The sequence below is a fragment of the Neovison vison genome, chromosome 9 (genome assembly GCF_020171115.1).
Source record: "Neovison vison isolate M4711 chromosome 9, ASM_NN_V1, whole genome shotgun sequence".
NCBI classification, from domain to species: Eukaryota; Metazoa; Chordata; class Mammalia; order Carnivora; family Mustelidae; genus Neogale; species Neogale vison.
This window is the reverse complement of record NC_058099.1, coordinates 22150915-22177926: the sequence shown is the minus strand read 5'-3', so window position 1 is coordinate 22177926 and position 27012 is coordinate 22150915. Positions and strand designations below refer to the sequence as shown.

The window sequence follows — 27012 nt, the reverse complement described above, 5'->3', positions numbered from 1 at the left end:
TAATCTACCCTTTCCTCTCCCCTCCACTCAGTGTCCCTCAGGTGTATTTAACAGGGGCCTCAGAGCTGGTGTCCACTCTGAGAAATGAACTTAACTGCCCATAAACAAAATGGCCACAGGTCAAGGGCTGTGTTCCCAAGATGAACCCCTGAACTGGTTTAAAGCTACTCACACCCCTCAATCTCTTGCTTTCCAGCTTTTGCTCCTTCTCTTGTCCATGTTCCTACCTTCTCTGTGCTGCCAGTATCATCACCTGTTTGCTGACTGTGTCTATTCTCAATACATCCACTTTGCACCCTCGCATCACATTTCCGTCTCTCTTCTAGAATGCTGCTTCCCTGGATTAATGTATCACTAACAAATGCACTTTCGTCCCCCCGACCCCCAAAATAAACCTAACCATTCAACATCTGTCAGTTGTGAAGCTGAGAAGTGCTGGAGAAAAAAAAATCGCACCAGGGTGTATGACCGCAAAACTTCAGTGACAACCTCAACTGTGCCCTCTCTTATGTTCCAAAATAAGTGTCTCAAATCTTCTTCAACCTCGCCTTAAGGCCACATCACAGAGATGACAGAAGTCATCAGATGAGGGCTCAGTAAACTGTTTGCCATTCCCACATACAAATGCATCTGCTTATCCCCACCCCTTCCTCATCACCATCTACTACAAGATCCTCCGCTCAGGACTACCCACCTAGCTGCCTGGTGTTAATCTCTTTTTCTCGCTCCTTTTCTTTCACTGACTTTGAAAGGTTGGAATGTTGCCTGGCTCAGCTCTAGGGCTTCCTTTCCTTCCACGTGCTCCCCTCGGTCCATCTGCTTCACTGCTGTAGCTTCAACCGCAGTCCACATTCCCATGGTGTTTCACTGCTCTTAGAATGAAGCTCTTACTAAGACAAAGACCCTGACTGACCTCCCCTACCTGTCTCTGCAGCTTTCGCCCTTACTTCCTGCGCTCCCAACAAACCGCCTTTTCTCATTTCTGTCATAGCACCATGGTCCTCCATATCCCAGGTCATTCTTCTCCCACTGCTTGTTATAATCCACCCCCCACCTCACGAGCTGGGCTGTCTGATGTTTAGTCATTCTACAGAGCCGAGCCTCAGTGGCACCTCCTCAGAGAAGCATTTCTTCCTTCTCATGCTTCTCTGACTAGGCCAGCCTCATTTTTTTTTCAGGCTCAGTTTTTATATAATTTTACAATATAGTGTATCTCTCCAAATTATAATTTAATTAGTTATGTAATTTTTTTCTTTTTTTTAATATTTTTATTTATTTATTTGACAAACAGAGATCACAAGTAGGCAGAGAGGCAGGCAGAGAGAGAGAGGAAGGGAAGCAGGCTCCCCGCTGAGCAGAGAGCCCGATGCGGGGCTTGATCCCAGGACCCTGGAATCATTACCCGAGCTGAAGGCAGAGGCTTTAACCCACTGAGCCACCCGGGTGCCCCAGTTATGTAATTTTTATTATTCATTCCCTCACCAGACATTAAGCTCCACTGCCTGTTACTGAATGTCCCATATCCAGTAGGTATTCAGGATAATGCATTAATTCATTGAACAAACATTTTCTTTCAAGAGTCCTTTCCAATTTTATAAGACGTAGGTCTCCTGATGCACCTCTAATCACTACCCTAACAGTTCATGGGAGATCCATCCATCTTTAAAAATATAACCCCACACTCTCTTTGACTTCCCAGGAGTTTTCTGGAAAGGGCAATCCATGTGGCATTCACAACCCAGCCGTCTGCTGACCAGTGAGGCAGACAATTAGGTCATTGCCCTTTGTGATCATTTGAAGGGGCTCTTTGCCAAGCTTCTTCACCAGATGTATGAGAGCCCGGTGCAGACCAGAAGCACTAATGTGGTGATGGACTGACTCTGGCAGGAACCGGGCTCGTTTCATGAGCTGCTGTGCAGCTGAATGCCAGTATCTAGTTCAAGATGCAGCTCAAAATGGTGCTACTTGCTCTTTGAGCCTCCTTCCCAGGAGTTTTGGCCAGCTTCTGAGATGAAGAAGCAAAGACAGCAGAGGTGGCGAGGCAAGCTTCATTGGCAGCCAACTGTATTTTATTAAAAGGAAGACTGGCCATCAGCCCCATGTACTCTCCTCGTGCTGGAAGAAGCCGTTAAAGAGTGGCACCCGGCCTCACCCTCTGTGGCTGAATGAGCCTACTAGTGTAAGAAATAGATCTGTTGGCATGGTAGGATGGAAGGCCATTTTGTATCAGGGTTACAAGAACCTGCTGCAAGGAGTACAGCTGGGGCAGTCTCTGGCTGCTCTGCTTTGGAATCCACTGCAGTGGGCATCCCCCAGCTGATGGCTGGTTCATTTCAAACCAGCACTCTCCCTCAAATTCAAGCCTGAATTCTCCCTCAACAGAGGGAGCACTGCAGGGTACTGTCTTCACCTTGAGATGTAGGCTGTGGTGGAATTTGAAGCTGGAGATCATTTCCTGGAATGACTGGTCTAGAGGGCGCAGTTCCTAGTGGATTCAAAACAGGTGCCATCACTGCTCGGTCTACACCATAAGGGAAAGAGGAGGAGGAGTGCTCCTTCTCAAATCCTCTTCCTGGATATCTGAAGAAAGAGGGCCCCTGGAGGGATCACCTTGGACTTCTTTCACTGATGGCCAGTACTGATTTAACTCACAAATCTAGAGTCAACCAAATTTCTAGAATCCTGCACTTTCCCTGGTATTATTTATGGAAATGACAGGCAGCCACACTGTTCATCCTGCTGATTCCTAAATTGCACATGAAATATGTGCTCATCTTACTAACATCCAAATTTCCTGTGAAAAATATACAGCATTCATAGGATATTCTCAACAGAAACCTCATCAAATCTCTACCTCTTCTATTAAAATTATATGAGAATTATTTTGGTTGCAGTTTAAGGACTCAAACTTATATGAGTTAAGCCCCCTGAAGGGTGAATTTATTAATTTAAACAACAAAGAAGTCCAATAGATAGATCTGGCTTTGCACATTATTTCTTCTTCATGGAGCATAAAAGCTTCCAATAGCCCTGGCTTACCTGGTCATCATAGGTGCTGATCTAAGAAGGAAGCGCTTATTACAAAAGGCCGAGGAAAATCTAAGACCTTGAACTGGCCAGTATGAGCTATAAGCCAGTTTCTGAATCAATCACTGTGGTTAGGTCGTAGAGGTGTTCTACATGGAAAATATTTGCAATTTATGTAACAGACCAATGACCTAAATTTTTTACAGTGGGCATACATTAAAATTCCTTTAAATAAGAAAAAGAAAAATAACCAAAGAAGAATACAGACAAAAGCCGAAGAGGAAAATGAATAACAATAAAACAATGAAAAATTCTCATTACCAACAGTATTCAGTGAAATAGTGTAAATTAAAACAATGAAATACCATTTTTACTCTACCAAATATAAAAATTCAAAGGCAAATGTTGACCCGAGTGTGGGGAGATGGGGTCTCTTGTACATTGCCAGAGAGTAAATCACCATCATATATCCATACATGAGATGACCATGCTGTCAACAGACATAATAGGTAGCGTGGTATGTGTTAGCATGGTAAAGTCTCCAAGACAGACTGTTCTGTGGGAAAAGGCAACTCACACAGTAGAATGCTTTGGAAGCTGTGAAGGTGCAACTCAGGAAACCTTGCTTCAAGGAGTGTGACTGGCTGACAGCCAAGAGCAGCCAACTCCATGGACTCATGAAGCCACAGAATGAGGGTACATCAACACAAGGCAAAACACCTTAAAGCAGTGGGGTAAGAACAATGATAGAGATGTGCAAATATAGACACAGAGACAGAGATCTACAGATCTACAGACATAGATAAGTGCATGCCCAGAGAAGCCAAACCCAATGCAACTTTGGAAAGATCTGAGACTTTGGGTCTGGCATGGCTCCCAGGAGGGAAGATGATCAAGCTGAGATGTTAACTGGGGGCAGAGAAGAGGAAAGCACTCCAAGCAGACAGAATAGCATGAGCAACTCGTGGAGGGAACTTACGACAGGTTGCTCAATATTAGAACAGAGGCTTGGATTGTAACAGATGAGGCTAGCGAGATGGGCAAGTCCAGCAAGGCCTCCTTTGTCATCAGAGAGAGCCTGAATAGGTTTTCATGTGGTGAGAAGCCATGGAAGGTTCTGGAGTGGGAGAGTCCATCTGAGAACAGATTAGAGGATAATAAGACACAGGTGAGAATAGACGGGACACTGTCATTCAGAGGAGGTGAACATCTGGAGAGGAGTTCAGGATAGTGTTGTACTAGTCAGAGTCAATGGAGGGGAAGAAATCCAGGAATATGGAGTGTGTGCCATCTGTAGGAACTGGTAACGGGCAGGAAGTAGGAGGTGGCGTAAGAGATGGGGAGGAGCCCAAATGATACACCCCAGGTTCTGGTGTGAGGCAGAGAGGTGGTGAACTGAATCAGATCAGGAAACCTCTACCTCAGGGAAGACAGTGACAGTTGCAAAGGCATCTAGTATTGTCCTTCTGCCACTGTCTTAAAAGGGATTCTAAAGGGATTTTCTTTCCCTTGTTCCTCCAGCACTACACTTGCATTACTGGCCTAAGTGGATACTCACCAGCTGGCCGTGTCCATCACTACAGCCAAGTCTGAGAATTCCTGATTATACTTAGAGCCTGTGGAGCTGCTGACACAAACAGTCATTAGCAGACGACCCTTTTGTAACCAACTATGCTTTAAAATGTAAACTGTGGGGGCATTTTCCTTGCATTGTCCAGAAGGAACTTTCTCCTGCGTGAGCCTGGATTAATCATGAGAGAGCTCGTCAACATTCCACTCGTACATATTCTTACTTTGGTTGCCTTCAGCGGGACTGAGAAACTTCCAAAAGGTTTGTTTCAGGAATCTTGTCTTCGTGTTGCCTTGTCACAGTTCTAGAGTGTATGTGTGTATATGTGTGCGTGCTCCGATCACAACCGATTACCGGTGATGGTGGGCCTGGGTGTTGCTTGGTGAAGTAGGGGTGCAATGGATGGAGAGGGAGAAAACTGTATAAATAAGTGGTTGATTGATGGTCTCATTTCTACAGGCATCCCTCCCCTACTTAAGTTCTGCAATAAAAGCTTAGCCACATAGTGCATGCGGAACGCTCGCTTGTAGGGAAACATCAGCAGGTAGACTGCAAGTTATCAAGGTCCGTTTTGTTTATGCGTGTGTCAAACTTCAGGGTGGTCTAAATGGAGGATGAAAACATTTTCCCATTAGGTTTGCTGGGAATATAATCAATCCTACTCCCAGATGTCCAGAGTGTTTGCTTCTGAACAAAAATCCTTTCCATTTTCAGTTTCGGTTTCTCAAAAATCTTAGTAAATATTTTAGTTCCTTAAAAATTGGAATTAGAGAAAGACCCACACCATTTGCCTATATAATAAGGCCTGAAGACAATGAGTTCTCAATAACTTTGAGGTTGGAGGCATGGTTTGGCTTGGCTAGAACTGTGAAAGTTTTTTTTCAGAGCCTTTGGAATGTACCGGAAATAACACCACCTCAGGGAAAGGAAAGCAACTTAAGAAACTGACAGACACCTGTTGCAGTAGCAAGAATGTCCACAGTGATATGGTTTCTGGCCAGTGTATTATGAAACGGAGACTAGTGTATTTCAAATCAGGAAGAAAGACAGGAAAATACATGATTTGCAAAGTGACTGGGGGCTTCTTTGACATTTTTCTTTAAAGACACGATTAAGATTGAATGATATCAGTTAAAGAGTTTTCAAATTAAATGTATTCGAGTAAAAAGAGTTTTGTGTTTTCTGATACTCTTGAATTAATTATTTTCCCTCTACGTTACTTTCCCAAAGAATTGAAAACGTTTGTATTGTATAGATAAGTGAAGGTATAGTATCTATATGTAGATGGGAAACGTAGCTTTACATTTTTCGGTTCACTAGAATTTCAGGAGCCACAGGACAAGACTGCTAATGAGATACAACTTTCCTCACAAACAATCTGATTTCATAGATTTATGTTGTTTTGTTTTCCTTTTCTATCTTACATAAGCATAAAGGTATCTTTAGATATATTTAAACATTGAATCGCCAACTAATACTTCAGGGTATCTCTAGATAAGGAAGAATCTGGATCTTTTCAAATAGCTAATAATAGACAGAAAGACTTAACATTGGCTTCAGATTATTTTAATACTTCCTGATCATACAACGGATGTCCGGTAAGGTAGCACCTGAATGTTCACACTTACAGACTGTGCTAAGTCTTATTTGCACTATTATAAACCACAAAGTTACATAAAAATGACATGGTTAAATGCTAAAATTTACTAAAATTCAGTATCATAAGGAGCAAAATAATTGATTTTGATGGTTCATGTCAAGATTGGGTACATTAAAAAAAGCCTACCTCTCTATATAAACAACCCCTAATCTAGATTCCAGAAAGAAATGATTTCTAGTTTCCAAACTTTATAGGTAAAGCCCTTAATTCAAATGCACACTATCTCTATTTTGAAAAATTCAAAATATGGTGACATAAAGATAACAAAGCCAAACATTCTGGCTTTTAAATAAAGTGGTCAGATTGTTAATTCAACTTTGTTTATAATTTATTTGTAACTTATTTACTTATATATGGTAAAATTTAAACTAGTATGAACTTAACACCAACCCTAGCCAAAAATACCAGGCCTAGTAGAACAAGTATCCATTAACTACACATACGTGCTCTGAGAATAAACTATCATAAAATCCCAGTCCTTAAAATTTTACATGTGTTCATGAAATATACTGGCACAAAACCCACAAAACTATGCTATTATTTTAATACTACAAAGAGTAATAAGGATGTTCCACACAAACTATCTCAGTTACTTTCTCTATTCTTGACAGAGAATAAAAAGAGGTTTTTTTTTAGATGAATACCTTTGTCCTAAGTCCTTTATCATGAATGAATCACAGTAATGTGTTAAAAAATAGACTGACAGATTTTTAAATAGTGCGAGAGTATTTAGTGTATTTTTTCAAACTGTCCATATACCATTTCCTCAATAAAATTAATAACAGACTTTGTAGAATTAATAGTTTATTGTTTTAATTTTAGTTGAGATTCCCAGTGTTCAAAGACAAGGGGGAAAATTCACTTGCTCTGAATCATTCCGACTAGTGATATTTTCAATGATGAACTCAATATCGTAACCCACAAGAAAAATATACAAACCTCTGTGTATGAAAGTAACCCGTGTTTCATTGCATACTTGCCTTAACCACATACTTCAATAATATTAAGTGCTTTATTGGGGAATATTAAGTATATGGAGGGATTTAAAGTCTGTAGGAGTATAGGAGTTCATGTAAGCAGCACTAAGTTTGTTTAATATGCACAAAGAACTCCTGTCCAAACTCCACTTTTTAAATTACCCCATTTACTCCAATACCTAGAAGTTTCTGAGTCTAAGTGGTTTATCTTCAGATATATTTGAGTAACCTCCTCTCTTAAATCATATGTACACAAAGATAGGATTCACAGATTCAACATATGACTAAGTCAGAGCAGGCACAGCTGTCATTGAAATCCAGGACACCAAGTTCTGCATGAATACTGACGTGCATTGAAAGAGCAACTCATTACGTGTCTGGGGAAACACAGTTGCTTTAAATATTATTGGCCTTAACAGAAAGAAGGAGCAGAAATATCAAGATTTCTGCCACATTTCCAGAATAGTAGGCAACTTCTCAATAAATTAGGACTTAAGGTCATGGGAGAAAGGGACAAGTAAGGGGAGACAATGGGGCCCGAAGAATGTGGCCCCATTCAGGAAAATGAGTGAAGGAGCAGACCAGAGAATGCAGAAGAATTCCATGCGGCATGCTCAGGACCCAGCTGGGCTTGGGAACTGAACCTTCGTCGTGGCCTTGACCTACACCACGGTCTCCCTTCATCTAACTATACTGTATGCACATAGGAGCCCCAAGGACAGCTGGTTGGATTAGTTCAAGGTTGGTGCTCCCCAGGGTCAGTGCAGCTAAAGGACTAGAGAGTAAGGGAGCTGAGATTATATGGCAACACACCGTGCATTCTAGGCTGAATAACAAAGGCAGTGAAGTGAGGACATTTAAGGCTTGGAAGAGAACATTAAGATCAAGTTCCTTTTCCTGGTCTCCAATGTCTTTCCATGTGTCTTTAGGGAGAGCACATAGTCTCTGTGAGCCTCTATTCCCTCATAAAATGAAGATGTGCATAGTAGTGTTCAACCTATAATGTTATATACTATGCTAAGGACTGTCAACAATTGGCAATATGTTCATTCGTGGGTAACATGCACATTTTAGATGGATCTCTATGAGACCACATCTTAACCCAAATGAATTCCCCCAGGACAGGCAATTTCAGACATTCTAACAAGCTGGGCCAGAACTCCTACCAGCCTGTGCCCAATACCATTCCTGAAGGCAAGGACCAAAAAGTGTGTTCCGTGACAAAGAATGAATAATACCACATTAATAAGTGACTGAGATTATTGATGAAGTTTATAAACTCCAAAGGCATCATCATAAAAAATAACTTGCATTTTATTATAACACCAGTAGAATAAATGTGTCAGTTTCTAAGATAAGCCAAATGATGAGCAATACTGAATATCCTCTTTCTTTGGGGAATCTGAAAATTTTCCAGCACAAAGTGTTTTCTCATACTGAAAAAACAATACTGTATCATGTGTCAGGTTAAAAAAAAAAAAAACAAAACATGAGTATATCCCAAATGTGAGCTCTAATTTTACTAAAAACAGAAAGGAGCAAGCACACCTGGCTTCTTGGTTTACTCAGTCATTTAGTGGTGTTAATCAGCAACTATTCAATCAGAAGCTGGTATGCCAATGGCCATGTGATGGAGCCCATAAAAGGGTAATGTCACGTCCTCCTCATCAAGCAGCAAGGATTCAAGTTAAGCTACTCTTTGGGTACAGGAAAGTGTTGTGCTCATTTTCATGTATTTGTTATTCATGTGGTCCTTGGATTGAGCGAGGAAATAGTGCTCTAGTTTCAACAGACTCCGGCTGAGATGAAAGTTGAATAAGAGAACGAAAGTAAACAGGAGACAGTCTGCTGAGTCAACAAATATCACTAAATACAATGATGTGATTTTGTCCGCAACGATTTGAAAGTGGATTTGTTTGGATAATTTTGAAAGATGGGCAAAGTGAACTTAACCAACTCTATCCTGTCTCTGCAAGTTGATATTAATGTAAATCTTATTTTTCTCTCTGTGAGTGGGTAGTAGTATGCTGATGATGTGAAATAGCTTAGAGTTAAAAGACAGGAACTTTAAACCAGGCTTCACCTTGAAGGTCAGTTCTATCACTTCCTACTTTCGTCATGTTTAGACAAGTTACTTAGCCATCCTTAGCCTCCATTCCTCATCTGCAAATGAGAATAATAATAGTATCTGCTGTTATGTTTGTTGTGATAAATGAGATAATGAATGAAAAGTCTAATTCATAGCCCATGGCAGGTTCTTAATTCTGGATGCTAAAATTATTAAAAATAGAGTTAAACATGACCCAAGACTGCCAGGCCACTGTACATGATGGGAAGGCATTACTCCAGTAAAAGTTCTTCCGAACACCTCACGTGTATCTCCATATCTCCGTGAATGTCAAGACACTGTAACATTTACTTCCTGGATCTTAACTGATCTCCACAGTTTGTAAAAATATTAACAGTACGTCTATTACTTCTGTCACTTTGGAAGTATCAAGTTAGAAGAAACTAATGAATCAAGTTTATTTTCTTACAACACGTGGCCATGAAGAATCATTTTGAAAATACAAAATACAGAAAATCTTGAAATAGAAAAAAATCATCCCAACTTCCAAGACTGTTAATGCAATGGTATATTTTGTTCCATTTTTTTCTATGCATCATAAAAAAACTGTTTATACAATTCTGCTACCTGCCATTTCTACTTAACACAAATGCACGAGCATATTCTATATTATCTATACTCTTCAAAATGCCATTTGTAGTGACTGTAAATAATATCCTGTTTAGACAAGCGTCACTGATACATGTTTAATAGCCGCCTGAGACCAAAAAAAAAAAAAAAAAGACCCTCATTTGTTGCATTTGTTGATTTCTGTAGTGTAAATACTCTGACCACAGTCGATTTCAAGCAAACAACAAATACTGAATTGGGAAGAGATGTGCCGTAGCATACCTTTATATACTATTTCTACTGTACAGATACATTGACTGTAAATTACTTCAAGAGAATAAATAGTACATTGTAGTAAAATAACTAGGAAGCGATCCATTTTGAGTATTATTACTTTGTTTTTGACATGATTTATTTAATTATAATTTTTTTATTTTAATTTGTTAACCTGAGTTAACACACAATGTTAACATTAGTTTGAGGTGTACAACAGAGTGACTCAACTTCTCTAAACGCTATGCTCTGCCCGCCACAAGTGTAGCAAGTGACCCTCTGTCACCTAAATTTATATAATTTGGTTTTTAATAATGGCTGTATTTAACAACAGTCTCACAAAATTCTGGAAAAATTAGTGCTTGGCTCTGTCTAGCAAGCCAGTACCACAGCTAGAATGCAGAACTGGGTGCCGAAATTTTAACTTCAACATGATTAGTACAATTTAGCACAATTAATCTGTTTCATACAGTGAAAGGAATCTATATCCCTTTCCATCTTGAGATTCTTTCCTTGGGATAGAATCCCAGATGTAATTATTCATGGTAAATTTGCAAGTCATCCAGAGACCCAGAGAACCACTGCACCGTTCAGGTTCATGTTTCTAAATTACCAAATCAAATAACACACAGTGTTCCCTACATGCAAAGGACAATTTTAAATGCTTTTCATATACTCATTTAATGACTCCTCCTGACAAGCCTTTGTGGTGGTTTTATTATGCCCTCCAGCTACAGCCGAAGACGTGGAGGCAGTCGCTGAGTGATGGGTGGACAGGGAGTGACGGAGCAGGGATCTGAACTCGAGCCCTGGGCCAGCCCCTCTCACTGTCTGGCTGCTCAATGGGCTTTCCTATTTTTTTTTTTTTAAGATTTTATTGATTTATTTGACAGAGAGAGACACAGCAAGAGAGTGAACACAAGCAGGGGGAGTGGGAGAGGGAGAAGCAGGCTTCCTGTTGAGCAGGGAGCCCAAAGCAGGGCTCAATCCTGGGAACCTGAGCCGAAGGCAGACGCTTAACAACTGAGCCACCCAGGTGCCCCTGTATATAGTCTTTCCTTTTAGAGAATGACTTCAGTGGAGGGATGGGGCAACTGGGGGTGGGCATTAAGGAGGGCACGTGATCGGATGGGCACTGGGTGTTATATGCAACTGATGAATCATTGAACACTACATCAAAAACTAATAATGTAAGTTGGCTAATCGAATTTAAATTTAAAAAATTTTAAAAATAAACAATGAAAGCATTCAATATGATCGATTCACCTTGGGGTGAATTCTTCATTATTTGCATCCCACAAACTTAATATTTACTGCTTTTATATTTTAGTATCTGTATTACTATACAGTTGATAGCTTACTTCATCCATGGGAATCTTCCTGCCCATGTATAAAAGATGCCATTTCACCTAAAAATTCTGCTCTCTTATTTCAGCTTTTCTCTTTCCACCTTTAAAAAAAAAAAGGCCTTTTATATAAAGGTCTCAGAAATACAGTTAATTTAAACATCACATCAGTCAATGTGCTATCCCTGGGGATATGATAAGGTCTAAGACAGGGTCCCTGGACCCAAAGCTCAAGGTTTTTATAACTGAGTATGGGACAAAGACATAAACAGATCATTTTAATCACATCTGGGTGACAAGTGCTATTAGAGTGACATTTGCAGGATGACCTAAGGTTAAGGGAAAGGGCATTTGGCTCTGTCTAGCAAGTCTGGGAAATTGGAAGATGTTGCTTACACTGGATCTTAAGAAAAGAACAACATTAAGGAGGATGACGGGAACCTAGTGGGACACTCACAAGCTCCATGTTCCCTCATTCTCGGCCCATGAGTTCGTCTCTGAGTTTACTTTAAAAAGAAGGTTCACTGAGATAGTGTATGTAAGTTTTACGGCCAATGTGCCAGTTTGTTTCATGAGGCTGTCACCCTCTACCCTGCAGCTAAAATATTGTTCACACCACTTCTTTGGCTGTCGTGTGTACCTTGCATTTTAACTAAAATGACCATATAATCTACTGCCCAAAGTCGGGCACTTTGTGAGTGCAGGGGGTACTATTAATAATTTTGCCAGGAGAGCAGGCATAACTGACTATTATAACTATTTTATGGGTCTATCCATCCTCATTATCTAGATTGTGGCAAAGATAGGTTTTACACATCTTTTTGCTTCTAGTGAACTTGGTGTTTGCTACATGGAAAACAGTAAATAAATCTCTGATAAATAATAATAATGACATCAAAGTAGTAATGATGATAATTATCTTAAATATGATTATGCAACGGGGTAGATTTCCAGACTCACCCAAATACAGGTGTGGGCACTTTGACACACCATTTAGCTTTTGAGATGCCCAGGCCCCCACCCTGTTTGCTTTGGCCAATCCATAGGTTTCCTTAAGCAGTAAAGAGGGGGCACATCTCACTCCCAACCTGCTCTCATTGTTTTTAACTTCTTCATCACCCTAACTCTTGTAATCCAGGTGACTCTCATTTCACAGGGGGATAGGAGGAGAGAAAGGACCATAGGACCGTATCACAGCCTCTCCCCCTGCTGTCATTCTGTGGAACACACACATATACAAACACACAGGCACACACAGGGGCACATACACACACAAACAAAACAACAACAAAACACAAAAACAAAAACATGAATAATAGCTTTGGGATCTAACTCACATACCACACGCCTTAGCCATTTAAAGTACACAATTCACAGAGTCATTCATTTATCATCAAAATCAAGCTCAGAACATTTTCACACACTGTCCTTTAGCCACCGATCATCACTCCTTAATCCCTCCATCCTCTCCCCCGGTCCTAGGCAGTCGCTGACATATCTTCTGACTACAGAATGACCCATCTGGACATTTCATGTAAACGGAATTATACAATATGTCTGGCTTCGTTCACTTAGCCTGTTGTTACCAAGATTCAACCATGTTGTGGTGTTTATTAGTACTTCATTCCTTTTTATTGTCAAATAATAATCCATTGTATGGATATACCCATTTTGCTGACCGGTTAATCTGCTGGTAGACACTTGGTTTGCTGCCCCCTTTTGGCTACTGTGAATAACACTGCTATGAACACAGTTGTCTAAATGTCAGAGTCCCTGCTTTCACTACTTCTGGGTATATACCAGAAGGGGAACTGCTGGGTCATATGGTAATCCTAGGCTTAATTTTCTGAGGAACCACCACACTGTTTTCCACAGCAGCTGCACCATTTTACATTCCCACTAGCAATGCACAAGGGTTCTAATTTTTCCTCCTCCTCGCCAAAATTTGTTGTGGATATGAAGCGGTATCTAACTGTGGTTTTGGTTTGCATTTCTTTAACAGCTAATGATATCAAGCATCTTTCTTTACATGTGCTTGTGTCTCCAACACAAATGAAATTTATACAAGTTCTTTGAAAAAATTTCTATTCAAATCTTTGCCCATTTTTTATTGGGGTTTTTTGTCTTTTTATATATCGAGTCTTTTTCTAATCTACTCACAAGCAGATCTGAATTCTTTGTAAATCTGGTGAAGATTGAGCTTCAAAGTCTTTTGTTTGCAGGAGCCCCCTTCTAAAACCCTCAGCGGGCTCTAGCAATGTGTTCATATGAACATATATTACTATGAAATTTAGGGAAAAAAGTTGTTTTTAAACAACTGTTAAGATCTCTTTCCATTCTGATTCCCTTCAGCCACACTCCCCTTCAAGTTGATTTATGTTGGGTGGCCACAGATATTTTGAATGTATAGTTTTATATTATTTTCCTCAAGGTTGAATACCCAAATTACATAACTTTGGGCTTCACAAAACCTGGATCTGCCTCTACTTATATAAAATAAATTCTGTCCTACTCTCCTGAGAGCCTTCTCTTTTGATCCTCAAATGCCAGTATGAAGTAAAAACAAAATTCTCTACATAAGATCTTCCTTTTGGCAACTTTCTGCTATGGGGAAATACAATTCTCATTTAGGTATGTGGTTGCCTCTGACTGCTCACAGAGGATTAGTAAATAGCATTCTAGAATGTTCTCATCTGTTGTCTCCTCCCCTTGTAGCCCCTGTCATCACTACTCCTCTGGAAACAGTGGATGCCTTAGTTGAAGAAGTGGCTACTTTCATGTGTGCAGTGGAATCCTATCCCCAGCCTGAAATTTCCTGGACCAGAAATAAAATTCTCATTAAGTACGTATTCTGTCCTTTTTCTGATAAGAATGCCCACTGCTGCCTTGCAATTTAAATGTCATAAATGGAATCAAAACTCTTGTTAGTATAAAAGCTCACATTCTAGAATTTGAAAAATGCAAATGTCCTCATTTATATAAATGTAAGATCTGAACATCAGTGAGGTTAAGAGACTTGTCCAAGATTGCATGGAGCACTGGGTGTGGTGAAAAAATAATGAATACTGTTATGCTGAAAATAAATTTAATTTAAAAAAAAGAGAGAGAGACTTGCCCAAAGCAAAACAGAGATTTCAATGACATGGGGACATCTGGGCTATTTCCAGGACCCCATTAAGAAACACCATGACATCCTAGTCTGGGGGCACAGAGCACATGTTGCAGGACATGCTAGGGAATTAACACGGAACAGACTTATCACCTCTACTTCTACTACCCCAATAAAGTAAAGTATGCTGTCTAGGAACCTGACCTCTAGGTCACCGTAACTTTTTCTTTTGAAAAGTCAGAAAATTAGGGGTGCCTGGGTGGCTCAGTGCCTTAAAGTCTCTTCCTTTGGCTCAGGTCATGATCCCAGAGTCCTGGGATCGAGTCCCACATGGGGCTCTCTGCTCAGCAGGGAGCCTGCTTCCCTCCCCTCTCTCTGCCTGTCTCTCTGCCTGTTTGTAATCTCTGTCAAGTAAATAAATAAAATCTTTATTGAAAGTCAGAAAATGTAGATAGATAGATATAGATATAGATATATTGATATATAATGAGGCAGCCTCTCCAACAAATAAAATTCCCACTTGACATGAAAAGGTCATGCTATCTTTTCCTCATTTGCAATAGTTATCTGACCAGAAACACTTCCCAGGCTTCCCAGCAGGCAAAATAAGTTTCCACTAGGGCCAGTGTGCTTACGCTGGTATCCCTAGATGGAGGTCCATGAACCTGCATGAGGAAAAATTATGTCTTTACTTGCACTAAACCCTAATGAAAGTTAATGTTTCCTTCTGTGACACATGTTGTAATGTGCGAAATTACCCTGTGCTGTGGTCCCCTTCAGAATGTCTCCCAAGCAAGTTATTCCCAAAGTACTAGAATAGGAAGGCTCAAAGTAAGAGGTCTGAAATACAGTTGATCAAATCCATTTAAAATATATAGATGGAGACAAGGGGAAAGAAATGGGATAAGTTAGTGTACTTAGAAACCTTGGTTTACTCAGTGTTTCTATGTCTAGTCTCTGATGTGCCTCACACTACCCCACTGCAGTGTTCTTACAAGGACCAACATGGAGGCTGAGCCCACAGATGGAAGGTGCCTGAAGCTACTAACATACCCTTGCTGTGTTGAAGAGGCGCTACCACACCTGGCCATGACTCTAGCTTGCCAATGAGCCTGCTGAACAGCGATGGATTTTAAGGGTGTTTCTTGGGTAGAGAGCATAGGACCATAAAAGGACCACATATTTATTTTTTGAGAGAGAGGGCAGAGAGGGGCAGAGGAAGAGAGAGAATCTAAAGCAATCTCCATGTCCAGTGCTGGGAGCCTGATATGGCGATCAATCTCACAACCCCAAGATCATGACCGGAGTTGAAATCAAGAATCAGATGTCCAACTGACTGAGCCACCTGGGTGCCCCAAGGGACCACATTTTATGTCACCAATGGGTGGGTGATTTAGGGGTGATAGAGCTGTCCATCTAGAGGTGGCATGATTATAAACTTGTCTTTCCATCCCTTTCTACTTGAAGCCATACTCTTTGCTCCATCATATTTTCTATTTATTCTGTCAATCTTGGGCAGGTTGCTATTTTTTACTGCTTATACTCAACACATCCTATCTGTTCTCCCTGTGTTTCACAAGTCACTCTCCTGCCTCCCTCTCACATGAGTCACTGTGCCAATATCGCCTAAGCTATTAGTTTTAAAATTTATATGCTCCATATTTTCATGAGTTTTTATGTTATTCATGTCTTTGTCTCTTATAGTAAAATAAATAAAATAATATCTTTAAATAATACAGAAAAACTTCATTGTAAACATGGATTGTGAATCACAGTGGTCATAAAAGAACCCGTGAAGTTATCATGGAAGTTAGAGAGCTCTGTATTCCATTACAGCTGCTGCATATATCTTGACATATTTATACCCTTTCCTACTTTGAAATTATAATAGCTGTTAGACAGTCAACATTCAGTATTCCAAGGTCGATCTTGAAAGACTACTCTTCCCACCACAGTCCTCCAACTTCTCTGGGAAGGAAGTTTGATGCCTGCATCATTAAATAGCTTTGAAAAATATAGCCCTATGATCCTCTCATATGTTTATCTCTCAGCATTATATGGAGATGAAGAAATGGACAATGAAAGAGTTTTTGTAAATTATACAGAGAAAAGCAGTATTACAATATTTATTATATATTTATTTCTATATATATAAATAAAAGCTCATTCTATCTTGGCTTGTAATAGCATCACTTAATACATTTTAATTTAATAAAATCACTTAATACATTTGAATCTTCCCTTTATTATAAGGCAAAAATGTTACAAATAAATAAGAAGTAAATGGAGCTATAGTTTTGAATAGTTAGCTGTTAGTCAAAGGATCTGTGAAATAGGAAGAAACCACCTTTTGAAAATCTATTTGCGTGTCCCTTGAGGAATAATGAATATCTGGATACAGAAGAAACCCGACAAGCACTACCTCAGCCAGGTGACCAAGTTTAATACCAATAGCGAGAAATGACATTGACAGCATGCCCTTGTTATGGTGGGATGTGGCACTCTGCTTTTTCAGTCTTCCTCCCAAAAGCCATAAACCCAGTTTTATCATGATAAAAACACAAGGCAAAGTCTAGGAGAGGGGCACCCTACAAAATACTTGACAAGTACTCCTTAAAACAGTCAAGATCATCAAAAACAAGGAAAGTCTTAGAAACTGTTGCAGTCAAAAGAGCCTAAGGAGATGTGATAAATAAATGTAATACAGTGTCCTGGATGAGATCATGGAACAGACAAGACATTAGGTAAAAACTGAACAAACCTGAGTAAACTAAGACTTATAGTATCTGGTTAATACTGTATCAATACTGGTCCATTAATTGTAACAAATATCCCACATTAATCAAAGATGTTTACAGCAGAGGAGACTCATGCGGGAGGTATACAGAAAGTACTATTTTTTCAATTTTTCCATAAAATCTAAAAAAAATTATAAATACTTGAAAGTTCCTCACAATCTACAAGCAATTTACTCTAATTAAGCAATAATGATGCAACAGCTTATAAATCTTGAACACTTTATATTTCATGGAGAGCCTAGACTCTGGGTCCACCAGGTATATCTGTAAAATATTCCGATGTTCATATTTTTCCATGAACATTTACAGATAACAAAACAAAACAAAAAAATCAACAAAATCACATGAGATGGAATGTCATGGCCTGCACAATTATTTGCTGTGAGCTAGTGAACTACCCAGTGATTATATTATCCTTAGTCACATTAGACCAAAATCTACTGTATGTCTTTTGATTCCTCTTCAGGATCAGAAAATGACGGTAGTCACCCACTGAGATTAGAACAGCAAGAATCCATTTCCTTTCCCATTTTTTGTTTTCACATTAGTCCCCTATTTCTACTGTAACAAGTGACCCAAAATTTAGCGGCCTAAAATAATATAGATTCATTATCTTACAGTTCTGGGAGTCAAAAGTCTGAGATTGGTCTCTCTGGGCTAAAATCCAGGTGCTGACAGAGCCGCATTCTTCCTGGTGCCCCCAGAGAAGAATCTGATTTCTTGCCTTTCCAAGCTCCCAGAGGGCTACCTGCCTTCCTTGGCCCCTCCCTTCACTTTGAAAGCCAACAATTCTATCCCTCAGCCCTCCACCACCACTGTGGCATTTCCTCTCAGTCTTTGGCTTCCCTCTACCACCTTTCAAGGACCATCATGATTACCAATCTATATAAGCCATGATACTCTATTTTAAGACCTTTGGTATCTGTAAAATCCCTTTTGCCATGTAAGGTAACATATTCACCAGTCTTGGGGATTAAGACGTGGATGGGGGGGGCATTTTCCTGCCTAATGTATATATTTTGCATAGAGAATCTTTATTTGGTCATAAAACCCACTTTTATGTTGTTGCTTCCTCTCACATTTTTCTGTTTCCCTAATTCCCTTCTCAACAAACAGCATGTAATTTAATGAGATAATGTGTGTAAAACATCAGTTTTTACAGTTTGAAGCTGTTTTGCTTCCTTATATATTCCAAGGAACTAGAACTGTGCTTCGCTCTGTCAGGCACTCAACAAGTATTTGTTTAATAAATGAATGCCCAGTTAATTGTTAGTTACTTCTATAAATACTACATTCCTCCCACTGGTCACATTTACATGTGTGTGTTCATTCCCTGGCTGCTACCTTCCAGTCATTATGGAGAGAAAACTCCAATATCTAGGTAGTATACTTTCCTGAATAGAGTAAACTTTATGTTTGGTCTTCTCAATAGATGTCACCCTTTGAAAGCGTGCTGGAGGGACTCCTGGGAGCTTTGATTATTGGAGTGTAGGGAAGATTAGAATGCATTGCTAACTTTATATTAGCAACTAAGGTTATCCTATTATTCAGAACTCATTCAACTTTCCTTTTGCTATTAATCTGCTTCCTCCATTGACAAGTCATCTGTTTTGATCGGTGAATGACAGCTGAAAACCATCACACAGGAGGTCGTAACCCGCCATTGCTGTCTCTGACCCCCAGGCTCTTTGACACTCGGTACAGCATTCGCGAGAACGGGCAGCTCCTCACCATCCTGAGCGTGGAAGACAGTGATGATGGCATCTACTGCTGCACAGCCAACAACGGCGTGGGGGGCGCCGCGGAGAGCTGCGGGGCTCTGCAAGTGAAGATGAGTGAGTGGGAGCCTCTGCTCGTGAGGTTAAAGCTGATGTGGTACACCCCAGAGAAGGCAGTAAACCGCCCCCACCCCCGTCACCCCGCACACCTGGAGGCTCAGCAGCCAGCCAAGTTCAAGATCAAAATGCAACCTTGAGGCCGTGAATTCTACACTTTGTATTCCTGTCCTCAACTGCCGGGAATCCCTTAGTGCTCCACTCTCCTGTTTTCTCGCCCGTCCACAGCACACTGTTTGCTCCATCCTGCCTTCCGCCATCAGGAAAACTCCCTCTAAAAATCTTCTCCCTGTATCTTTAAAACAAGGGCATTACAAGAAGATGCACGTTTTATCTCTAACCTCTTCGCAGACACTTCCACCCTCTGCCTTGTTTTAAGTTTGATTTTCTTGGATGACTTTTCAAAATTGAGTGGCTTTTCTGCTCCACTGGAACTGTTTCTTTTACCCCACTTTTTCTGTCTGTGAGGCTAGCAAGGACCCCTAGGCCCCTTTCAAGCCATTACTGCTGTGCAAAATCTTTCCTCTCATGAGGGCGGGCACCATTCTGACCACTCTCTCCTGTATATCTACTCAAGTTATCTACTCACTTCTAGACACTCCCCTGCACACCCCCCAACATCTACCAAAGACTTCCATTCCAGACTCATTATCTTTCTATCCATCCCTACTCCTACCACCATCCTAAGGGATCTGAACAACCCTGGAACAGCCTCTAGCCATTTCATCCAGCTCCATTTCATACAGCTCCTGACCTCCACAAGTCCAGTGATAGTTGCCTTAACTTTTCATCAGCTAACCCCATTAATGACCTTGTCACCCCCAGGAAATGGTATTTAAAATCATAAGCTCCAGTATGTCACACTCTGAACATGAACACTTCTATTTCTAGCTCTGTCCCATGGAGAAACACTTTCCCAGACTCATGATGTGCCTCCACAGAGAAGGCACGAACTCCGTCTCTTTCCCAGCTAAGAACAGAGTCCAGCTCTCTCGCTCCCTTACTCCCACTACACAGCCATCACCGGCGTGCTCACATTCTCCTGCCCTTGACTCCTCTGTTCTCTCTTCCACTGACCCCCAATCGGGACGTCCTCAGTTCTCTCTCCACTTGACTTTCTCTCCTACCTGGTGTTCTAGCATCTTACCAGCACCCACAAATCTCATGACCTTCCGTGCTGGAAGCCCTAGCTGTTTGCAGATGTCCACCTTGTCATAAAATAACCCTTATTTTCTTCTCTAGACACCATGCTGCTGATGTGAAAAATCACATCAACATATGTGTGCCATACAACTCAGCGGGGTCCAGTTCCACCCGGGGAAGTTTACTGCAAGTTTTGTTACTATCCCTGATTGTCATCACTATTTCTTTTATCTTTTACATTTCTACTTTGTGGTCATTGTTTTTTGCTGAAGGAAGTCATTTGCTGCTTCTTTTCAAAGTGTGAGCATGTGATCATATAAAATCTGAGAATATTTTCTGAATCTTTGCATCGCTGGAAGTCTTTGCTTTGCCTTTACTCCTGGATAATAACTTGTCTCTGTACAGACAAGAGTTTAAAAAAGCCCTTTCCTGGAGCGCCTGAATGGCTCAGTGGGTTGAGCCTCTGCCTTTGGCTTGGGTCATGATCTCAGGGTCCTGGGATTGAGCCCCGCATTGGGCCCTGTGCTCAGCAGGGAGCCTGCTTCCCTCTCTCTCTTTGCCTGCCTCTCTGCCTACTTGTGATCTTCCTCTCTCTGTGTCAAATTTAAAAAAATAATTAAAAAGGCCCTTTCATTAGCTTTTATTAAACAATTATTCGCTGTCATATAACATTCCATGCTGCAGCTGAGAAATCTTTTTCTAATTCCAATAGGTAAGTCTAGTGTTGATCTTTCTTAAAAAGTTTAGCATTTTCTCTTCAAATCTAGAATTCATAAACTTCCAAAATTCACAAGAATATGTTAGATGTGTTTTCTTTAATTATTTCTACTTAGTTTTAGGTGGGTCTTTTGAATCTAAAACCAAAGGTTTGTTGTTGTTGTTTTTTCCAAAATGATATATTCTTTTTCCTATTTTTCTTCCCTTCATTTTATCTCATTCTTAAACTTTTATTTTCTTACTCTTAAACTTTTAATTAACAAATACTAGATCTCTTTCTTTTTCCATTTTTCTTGACTCCAATATTTTCTCTTCATATTTTCTACATGGCTATCTTGATATTCTATCTTCTTAGAGATTTATTTAACTTTTCCTTCCACATCATGAACTCGGGTCTTCAATATGACCATTCTACTATTCTGCCCTTATACTGACTACTTTGATCTTAAAAACCCCTAATTTTCATTTCTAGGAATTACCTCTCTGCTCCTTTTTTTTTTTCAGAGAAAATTCTATATGTTATATGATGCAATACTTGCTCAAGTCTCTGTAAGGGTATCACTAATTAGTTCATTTTTTAAATTTTTTTTAAAGATTTTATTTATTTGAGAAACAGAAAGAACATCAGCAGAGGGGAAAGACAGAGGGAAAGGGAGAAGCAGCCTCCCCGATGAGCTTGGAGCCCACTATGGGGCTCAATCCCAGGACCCTGAGATTATGACCTGAGCTGAAGGTAGATGCTTAATCAACTGAGTCACTCAGGTGCCCCAACTAACGCATTTTAAAAATATATATATTCTTCTCTTAAAAATATATATATGTAAAAATATATATATTCATTTTGCTTTATTTCTGTTTTCTTCATAAGTTTGGGTTTCCTTTTGGTTCTTTTTTTTTCCATGTTTATGTTTTTTCTCAAACATCTATTAATATTTTATGTTTGTTCATACTTATAAATGAAGTCCTAGAATCATTAGAATAGGTATGTAGAGGGACTAGTTGGACATTGTGTGGAAGCTGGTGTGGGGGTTCTGTAAGTGGGTAGGGGTGAACTCACAAGAAAGCTTTCTTTCAGCATGGAGGGCAGTAAGGAAATCAAGTAAGGAAACAAGCATGTTTTCCTTTGCTAAATAATGAAGGCTTGATTCTGAAGACAGAGCACATTTACGTATTTCACTGTTTTGTGGGGCTACCTTTCCTTTCTCATATTCTCATATTTCTCAAATTTCTCATATTCTCTCTGGCTGTAAATGTTCCCTGTTTTGGATCTATCCTAAATCTTCTATTCTTTTTTCCACCTTCTCCTTAGGAAAGCTCACCCAGTCATGTGGGTATACACAGGTTTGGCCATCCCAGTTGCTAACATTTTGGAATGCTCCCACACCGCTTTAGTAGAGACCTTCCTGAGACTCCCAAGACCCTGGCCTCCATCACTCCAGCTACCCTACGATCTCTCTCAGAGCTCCCTCCTCTCAAGTTCCTTGTGTCCATCAACTAAGGGTTCCATGGAGCATAACATGATGCTTCCAGCATCCCATTTTAACATGATGATGAGCTCAGATCAGCCAGTGCTCATGGCTCCACCTGAAGAACGTTCCCTTACAGTGGGGAATCCACGACTCAATATCAGTGCCTATCGCATTCTCATTTCACTTTATATTCAAGTTCCACAAGAGTTCTCCTCACCTCTTACCCAACAGATGACCAAGACATCTATTTCACTGAGAAGACAGGAGTCATTTGCTTTAAACAAAGGTTGTCTGCTTAAGCTATATGCTTAAGGCATAGGGATCAGTTCAAGGAACCCAAGGGAAGGAATGGATAACACCTTCTTGGCCTAGGTCACAGGAATATCAATTCTTAAGCTAAACTTTTGCCAGAAGCCATATGACAATCCAACTCACAACTGAGGTGCCTGGCCATCATCTAAATGTAGGTGTCCACTGTTGTTGATGAGGAGAGTTGTGTAATTTAGATAGCAGACAAAGTGACAAACCATAACATGCTTCAAGCCTATCTTGTAATTTTGCCATAATCCAAGATCATACCAACTCTAAATGGCAATAAATTCCTAGAATAAACATCAATAGACCATACAGTCTTTGCAAATACCACTTCCAACCCCCACCAACCCCCACATGCACAATTAAAATAGGAGGAAAAAGTTCTTATTTCATGCTTTTATCCATCAAAGTAACACACTTATTTTAGCCCGGGACCTGAAGGAAATAAAATATATCCATTTCTCAGTAGCCTCTCCTGCAAAGACAGGTCTCTGTAACATGATATTCCTAAGGAAATAAATGTAGTTTTCATTATTCATGAATGTTTCAAGTAGTAAAATAACAGGCTTCCTGAACTTGTCAATTCTTCTATACATTAGATTTAATAACTTCTTCTGAAAGCTTACTATCGGAGAATAAACAGTAGCTGGCATAAACTATTTCTTCTGACAGAATTAATTTAAAACCGGTTCACAGAACAGTAAATTACAAAAGTTTGCTTCACAGAGTACAGTTACTCTAAATTGTATGACAGAATTTTTCCAATTATAAATATAATAACGTCTAGTTCTAGAGGATAAATGTATCTAATGCTTAATCAACAAATTTAAGAGTCGAAGTGAGACTAAAAGGAAAGGGAAAGCGTAACTCAGAATTAGGCAAAAAATAGATCAAAATCATCTCTTCAAATGTTTTTGTGTCTATTGGTATGAATTAAATAATGTTGAATTGTTATGGTGACAGTTCATTTTAATCAACTTTTCATTAGCTACCTTTTAAAGTGAAGAATACTACAATTTCAAACCCCTAATATGCTTCCTGAATTTTTTTTTCAAATAAGATATGAATAAAACCAAGATAACTGAAACTTTGAAAAATGATTCCTATTTTATATCCACTCAAAACCGGTCTTAGCATTTGGTAAATACTGTAATGTAATAAATTATTCTTAGAGTGGATATTTAGACTTAACTAGAAAGGAGAAAGTTTAATGCATCCGTATTGTCTTTCTGATTTTGAATTTTTGTTTCCCTTTAGAGCCGAAAATAACTCGTCCTCCCATAAATGTAAAAATAATAGAAGGATTAAAGGCAGTTCTTCCATGTACTACAATGGGCAATCCCAAACCATCAGTGTCGTGGATTAAGGGGGACAGTGCTCTCAGGGTAAGTGATTATTATGAATACATGTCTATACAACTTGTTTTCAAACACAACAATTCTTTGCAAAGTCAGTTACATGATTACAAATTCCTGGTATAAAATTGTTCCCTTATATAACAGTTTAACCAAACTTAAATAGTCCTCTTCTCATAACCACCAACTTTAAGGCATTCCTGTTGGGGTCAGCTAGGGGGAAAAAGATGGGAACCAGTAGTTCTCTACAGGGATGGCCAAAGAAGCAGAGCAAAGGCAAAGCTAGAGTATTTCTTTGTTGACTGGTCGGTTAGTTTAATCAATTTATTTTTTGACACTGAATCTTTGAGACACAGGAGATAAAAACAAAAATGAAACCAAAATCCAGGTCTTAGACCCAACAAACAGTTTCTGGAAGGAGAATGAGAAAGGAGGTTTGGAAGGAAAGGGATGAGAACCTCTGGAATGAAGTTAGAGCACAAACATCATCAAGACTGGTGAACAAACTCCCGGACAAATGCCTCCATCACAGAGCAGTCAGATTAAAAGTCTATTAGATACATGCTTATTTTGTATTGCTTTTGTATCTCATAACGACATTTACTGGTAAGTGATTACACTGCATCATCACTGTCACCCACTAACTGTGAATGCAGTGAGGTTTTTCATCTTATGCTCAGAATATTCCACAGAGAATATGTAGGTGTTGATATATGTCAATTAACTAAAACGAGGTACAATATCGATTAGCTTTGTTTTATTTAAAATAAAACAAATAAAGTTGTTTGTGATAATCTATATAATTTCAAATGCTATTTTTTGATAAAAGCAGCAATGGTGATGACCTGATGAAGTAAGGCAAATGATATCTTGATAAAGCCATGGACGTTTTTAAATTCATGTCCCTATCCCTGGCAGGAAAATTCCCGCATTGCAGTTCTTGAATCTGGGAGTTTAAGGATTCACAATGTGCAAAAGGAAGATGCAGGACATTATCGATGTGTGGCAAAAAACAGCCTCGGGACGGCATATTCCAAATTGGTGAAGCTGGAAGTTGAGGGTAAGGAGTTGCATTCCTTCCCGTTATGGGGCTGTTAGAAGGGCCTCACGTTCTACTGTGAAGGCTGGACATTAGCTTGCAGCGGCAGATGTGTGGGTAGATCAGTTCCCTCCACTGTTCCAGATACTAAAGCATAAGGTCAAAACTTGGAAAAGAAAAACTGAAAAGAGAAAGAAGTGTGCCTGGTATAATGGGTCATATCCCATCCATTGCCCACAGTCCCTGGGAATTTTGACCAAAACAGATTAAATTCACTAAAATACTAATACAGCAAGACACCAGTTCAGAACTTCTATTTGACTCAGACAATTCTCCCTTGCTTATAAATTTGAAAACCCTCATTTTATCTTTATCAGCATATAGACATGACTTTATAAAGATTAACGAAAAAAAGTGACTTTTTTTAGGTTGTATTCTGTCACAAAGGGTTGAGAAAAATAAAATACTGGCTCAAAATGTATAACGAAAACTATTTCTAGTTCCGTGAGTTATATTGTCAAAATATTTTTCATTTATTTAAAATGTTCTCTTAAAATCAATCAATTCAATCAAATCAATCAATTTACAACTAGTTGTAAAGGTCTTCACTGAGAAACCAGAATCCAGATAGGGTTAGGTGTTCTACCCATATGATTGTCAGATCCTTCTTGACCTCAAATCACATCACATTTTGCTTAAAAATAGAAACTACCAGCATGCCTGTGCCCAGTGAGCAAACTAAGTACAACACTCTTCCCAGCTCTTCCTGTTCTACGCTGCAGCATTAATCTCTCTGGCTCCCAGTTTTCTCAACTGAAAAGTGGAATTTGCTATGAGTATTCAGGGAGGTGGTGTTGATGGTAGCTAACAGAGTGCCTGGCCCTTCGTAAACACCCAATAAATTTTGACTAAAGGAATCACCTATATTTCTACTTTTCTCTTATTGACTGATAAAGTACTTGGACTTTCTCACACTGGACCATATTATAGTTCATTTGGGAGAGACCCTGGGAGTTTCCCCTACTTACTTTGATTCCATCCTATTCACGTAAGCCCACATCTCTTCCTTTCCAATAATACAGTTTTCTATTAGATTCTTTTAGATTCTTTTTATTTCCTAGGGAGCCCTTCCTCTGACAGCATTAAGAATCTCATTTCCCACATTTGTTTCTAATTGAGGTAACATCTTTATTACATCATTGCTTCGATTGCTCATAGAATCTCTATTAACTCCTCATAGAAAAGAATGAGGTTGATGGGATAATGGCTGTCAGATGTTAAAAAAAAAAAAAAAGATATTTTCGGCATAGTTGCTGTAATTAAGCATCTTCAACATCAGCAATGGTATTTAACACTCAGTATGCAATAACTACTTGATACAACTTATTCAGTGAAAAATAAATATACAAACATGCTCAACCACATATTTGGACACTATCTGCCTGGATTCAGTGTTTCCTTGAGATGTACGTGGCATAATACAGAGTGAATGTTATCAATTTGTATAAAGTGTCACAAAGATTTTCCTCTTCAAGATATTAAATATAAGCCCTCCCTATTGTAATAGTAAATATTAATAGTTTAGGTCAGTATCTTCATAGATATTAAAAATATTTGCTTCAACAGTGACCTAGAGAAAATGAACACAAATCACAATTACTTGGAGTCCAATTACACAGTTTGGTCCTGCTTTACCATTTAA

General features: G+C 39.5%; 1 protein-coding gene across 3 annotated transcripts in view; it reads left to right on the top strand.

The window, feature by feature from the left end:
- The first annotated feature begins 4651 nt into the window (after positions 1-4651).
- Positions 4652-27012, top strand: part of MUSK (muscle associated receptor tyrosine kinase) — a 90609-nt gene continuing 68248 nt past the window's right edge. For all 3 annotated transcript variants that reach the window (XM_044265155.1, XM_044265154.1, XM_044265153.1), the window contains exons 1-5: positions 4652-4858; positions 14246-14372; positions 19121-19272; positions 24174-24301; positions 25190-25331. In XM_044265155.1, the coding sequence (XP_044121090.1) occupies positions 4780-4858; positions 14246-14372; positions 19121-19272; positions 24174-24301; positions 25190-25331 (628 nt within the window). In that variant the 5' untranslated portion in view covers positions 4652-4779. The remainder of the gene's footprint in view (positions 4859-14245; positions 14373-19120; positions 19273-24173; positions 24302-25189; positions 25332-27012) is intronic.